Raw genomic sequence first — 5,000 nt, 5'->3', positions numbered from 1 at the left:
GGGGGAGAGAGACCATTGACAAAGAGAGGGTGAGAGAGAGAGAGAGACAGAGAAAGAGACAGACAGACAGACAGAGAGAGAGAGAGGGCGGGAGGGAGAAAGAGAGCATTGACAAAGAGAGGGTGAGGCAGACAAAGAGAGACAGAAAAAGAGAGAGAGAGACAGAGAGAAGGGGGAGGGAGAGAGAGAAAGGGGGGAAGGGAGAAAGAGAGCATTGACAAAGAGATGGTGAGACAGACAATGAGAGAGAGACACACAGACATAGGTGGAGGGAGAGAGACAGACAGAGAGAGACACAGAGAGAGACAGAGAAAGAGAGAGAGACAGAGAGAAAGGGGGGAGGGAGAGAGAGAGCATTGACAAAGAGAGGGTGAGGCAGACAAAGAGAGAGAGACAGAGAAAGAGAGACAAAGACAGACAGAGAGAGACAGAGAGACACATACACACACACAGAGGAGGGAGGGGGGGGGGGGCGTGGAGGGAGAAAGAGATCATTGACAAAGAGAAGGTGTGGCAGACAAAGAGAGAGAGACAGAGAAAGAGAAACAAAGACAGAAAGAGAGAGAGAGACACACACACACACACACACACACACACACACACACACACGGGGGGGGGGGGGGGAGGGAGAGAGAGAGCATTGACAAAGAGAGGGTGAGGCAGACAAAGAGAGCTTCAGATTCAGATTCAGATTCATATGGTTTATTCATTTTAGGCCTAGGCCCCTCATGAAGGGGAAAATGAACAGACAATAATCATATCATTTAATACATACAGATCAAAACAATGCAGCTATGGATATATCAGGTTAATCAGGAACATTAAGAAGTGAGAATTTCCATGTATCTAAATGCTTTGTAGAAAAACAGACAAATTTCGCACAACATCAGGGTCAGTACAAGACAACAATAGAACCAATTTGAAGAGACAAGGTTGTCGATAGTATCTGGGTCGAATAAAAGTTTCTCTGATTTCTTTCAATACTTCACAACAAAGAATAAAATGAACTTCATCTTCTTTTGAACGTTTGCACATAGGACAAATCAAATCAGATTCTTTCACTTTTTTTGTATCTATACCTATGTACAGCCAAATCAGAAATACCCAGTCTAAACCTTGCTGTGATATACTTTATATGTTTATCAAGATTCAGAAGCAAATATGGTTTTACAACATGCGAGACACAAAATGTTCTATATATCTCAAACCTTTCACTAGTCGAGATGTGCGTATTCCATTCCTGCCATCTGCTATCTATTAGACGTTGTCGAAAAACATTTATAAAACCTACTTCACAGCCTACACCTTGATTCAGCCACACATGTTCAAAACCATGTTTAAACAGACAGAGGCGCACATTTCATGCCCAGTTGATTTTACCCCTACTATCCAGTTCATATAACATTTGGTAAGCTTTGTATGGCAGTCTTGAATCTTCCATTTGCAATATTCTTAACCAATAGCGAATACAACTAACTGCAGAGTTAACAGATATTGGATATCGATTTGTTTCACCATATACTAAATCATTTGGTGTCCGCCTATCTACACCCAAAAATCGTTTAACAGCAAATAAATGAACAGACTCACAATGTACAACAGCCTTATCCAAACCCCATAATTGAGAACCATACTGCACAATTGGTTGCACTTGTGCATCGAACATTTTGATAAATAACTCAAACGAATTATTATTAAGAACATATAACTTTTGCATAATACGTAATAAAGCATTTTTGGCCCTACTGGCTAGATCTTTGCAAGCAACAACGAAGCTAAGACGAGTAGAAAAAAGAATTCCCAAATATTTGTAAACATTCACCACAGGCGTAATGGTACCGTTATAAACCCATCTTTCCCTTGCACCTAAATACCCACCCTTTCGAAAAACAATTATATTACTTTTGGACATGTTGACCTTTAATTTAAGTGATACAGCTACCCTATGTAAATTGTTCAGTTGAGTTTGTAAACCAACAACAGTTTCTGAAAACAAAACAACATCATCAGCCAAAAGAAGAATAAACAGTTCAAATGGATCATTTAAGAATGTTGCTCCATGCCTTCCATTGTTAAAAACCTCTAACGCTACCTCATTTATAAAGACCGAAAATAATACTGGGCTACATGGGTCTCCTTGCCTTACACCTGCTGTACAGTTAATATAGTCCGTTAGTCTTGCTCCACATCTAACTCTTGCTTTAACATTATCATACATACTTTTAATACATTTATACAGTTTACCTTTGATACCATTTTTAAACAAAATAGGCCAAAGAAGATTTATATTGATGGAATCAAACGCTTTTTCAAAGTCGATAAACGCTACATAGAGTTTACGATTAAATGAAAACTGTTTCTGTATGAGTGCAAGTAATGTGAACATGTGATCTGTGGTAGAATATCCTCAGACAAAGAGAGAGAGAGAGACAGAGAGAGAGACAGACAGACAGACAGAAAGAGAGAGACAGAGAGAGAGAAAGAGGGCGAGGGAGAGAGACCATTGACAAAGAGAGGGTGAGGCAGACAGAGAAAGAGAGAGAGACACACAGAGAAAGGGGGGAAGGGAGAGAGAGAAAGGGGGCGAGGGAGAGAGAGAGCACTGACAAAGAGAGGGTGAGGCAGACAAAAAGAGAGAGACAGAGAAAGAGAGACAAAGACAGAGAGAGAGAGACACACACACACACACAGGGGGGCGGGGGGTGGAGGGAGAAAGAGAGCACTGACAAAGAGAGGGTGAGGCAGACAAAGAGAGACAGAGAAAGAGAGAGAGAGACACAGAGAGAAAGGGGGGAGGGAGAGAGAGAAAGGGGGAGAGGGAGAGAGAGAGAGCATTGACAAAGAGAGGGTGAGGCAGACAAAGAGAGAGAGACAGAGAAAGAGAGACAAAGGCAGACAGAGAGAGAGAGACACACACACACACAGGGGGGGTGGGGTGGAGGGAGAAAGAGAGCATTGACAAAGAGAGGGTGAGGCAGACAAAGAGAGAGAGAGAGAGAGACATAGAAAGAGAGAGACAGACAGACAGAGAGAGAGAGAGAGAGGGGGGGGGGGCGGGAGGGGGAGAGAGATAACATTGACAAAAAGGAGGGTGAGACAGTCAAAGAGAGAGAGACAGAGAGAGAGGGGAGGGAGAGAGAGAGCATTGACAAAGAGAGGGTGAGACAGACAATGAGAAACGCACAGACATAGGTGGAGGGTGAGAGACAGACAGACATAGACAAAGGGGGAGAGACAGACAGAAAAAGAGAGTATTGCGTCTTGACATACTTATTGATTAGGCCTTTGACCCATATCAACAGAGGTTAACACATCTAGAGGTTAGTATGAAAATAGCACAAACATATAATTGATAATTCATATATTTCTGATTTGAAAAGCTTTGTAAATGTAAGTGGCGAGACAGAAAGAGAGAGAGAGAGAGAGAGAGAGAGAGAGAGAGAGAGAGAGGGTGGGAGGGGGAGAGAGAACATTGACAAAGAGAGCGTGAGACAGACAAAGACAAAGAGACACACAGACATAGGTGGAGGGAGAGAGACAGACAGAGAAAGAGAGAGACAGAGAGAGACAGAGAGGGCGGGAGGGGGAGAGAGAACATTGACAAACAGAGCGTGAGACAGACAAAGAGAGAGAGACAGAGAAAGAGACAGAGAGAGAGGGGGAGGGAGAGAGAGAGCATTGACAAAGAGATGGTGAGACAGACAATATAGAGAGACACACAGACATAGGTGGAGGGAGAGAGACAGACAGAGAAAGAGAGAGACAGAGAGAGACAGAGAAAGAGAGAGAGACAGAGAGAGACAGAGAGAAAGGGGGAGGGAGACAGAGAGCATTGACAAAGAGAGGGTGAGGCAGACAAAGAGAGAGAGACATAGGAAGAGACACACACACACACACACACACACACACACACACACACACACACACACACACACACACACACACACACACACAGAGAACAGAGACAGTGAGAGAAAGAGACAAGCCTCACACACTGACATACACAGCCAGTGACAGACTGACATTCAGAGCAAGTGACAGACAGACAGACAGACAAAGAGACGAGAAGGAAAACGAAAACCGAAAACAGATGTCACACACCTCAGCGTACTTCAGCACCAGGTAGGTCTTGCCCGTGCCCGTGGGAAGCCAAACTAGGACGTTGAGGCCCTTTCTGACGTCCTCCAGAAGTTCGTTCTGGTAGTCCCACAGCTGGATTGGACCGCTCTTCAGCGCCCGCAGCTCTTCCTCCCTCAACACCCCACACCCTTTCCCGCCCCCCTCCTCCGCCGTCCTTCCCATCAGCTGGCTGTTCGTCTCCACGGAGACCAAGGACTCGATCTCGTCAGCGTCTGGGTGAGAGGCTGAGAAGGGGGGAGTGGGAGGGAGGAGAGGGTGGGTGGGGGGGGGGAGAGATCCACCAATGTTAGTATTATTGTTGTTTTGCTGTAGCGTATATGGATTTGTCCGAACGCAGTGACGCCTCCTTGAGCTACTGAAACTGAAACTGTTGTTGTTGTGTTATTGTCAAAACATTATTGTTATCATAATGATGATGATGATGGCGATGATGATAAATACTTATTACTATTTTTGTTGCTGTTGTTGTTCTGTTGTTGTCAAAACAGTATTGTTGTCATTATGATGATGATGATGACAGTGATGATGACAAATACATATTACTATTGTTGTTCTGTTGTTGTCAAAACATTATTATCATTATGATGATGATGATGATCATCATCATCATCATCATCATGATGCATACATGAAACGATATTACCATCAGTAGATGTTGTAACCCATCTTCAGTAGTTTCCGACTCTATTTTGAACGTTATTCTAATCAATTTTGATGCGAATTCAGGTACTGAATTAACGTGTCGCCATACTGCTCATTGTGTTTTTGGCCCCGCAAACCATGAAACTGTAAACGAAAAACATGCCGGCTTGAGACAACAAGTGTCGGTCCGGGTTCATGCCATGGGTTTATTTCGCGTC

At 43.8% G+C, this 5,000-nt stretch overlaps 1 protein-coding gene across 1 annotated transcript in view; it reads right to left on the bottom strand.

Annotated features, from left to right (window-relative positions):
- LOC143297910 (ATP-dependent RNA helicase DHX58-like) overlaps positions 1-5,000 on the bottom strand; it is a 60,621-nt gene that overhangs the window by 36,465 nt on the left and 19,156 nt on the right. The window contains exon 9 of the mRNA XM_076610464.1: positions 4,102-4,364. Within this exon, the coding sequence (XP_076466579.1) occupies positions 4,102-4,364 (263 nt within the window). The remainder of the gene's footprint in view (positions 1-4,101; positions 4,365-5,000) is intronic.

Source organism: Babylonia areolata, chromosome 23 (assembly GCF_041734735.1).
Source record: "Babylonia areolata isolate BAREFJ2019XMU chromosome 23, ASM4173473v1, whole genome shotgun sequence".
In the NCBI taxonomy this organism is placed as follows: Eukaryota; Metazoa; Mollusca; class Gastropoda; order Neogastropoda; family Buccinidae; genus Babylonia; species Babylonia areolata.
This window is presented reverse-complemented; position numbering and strand designations above follow the sequence as displayed.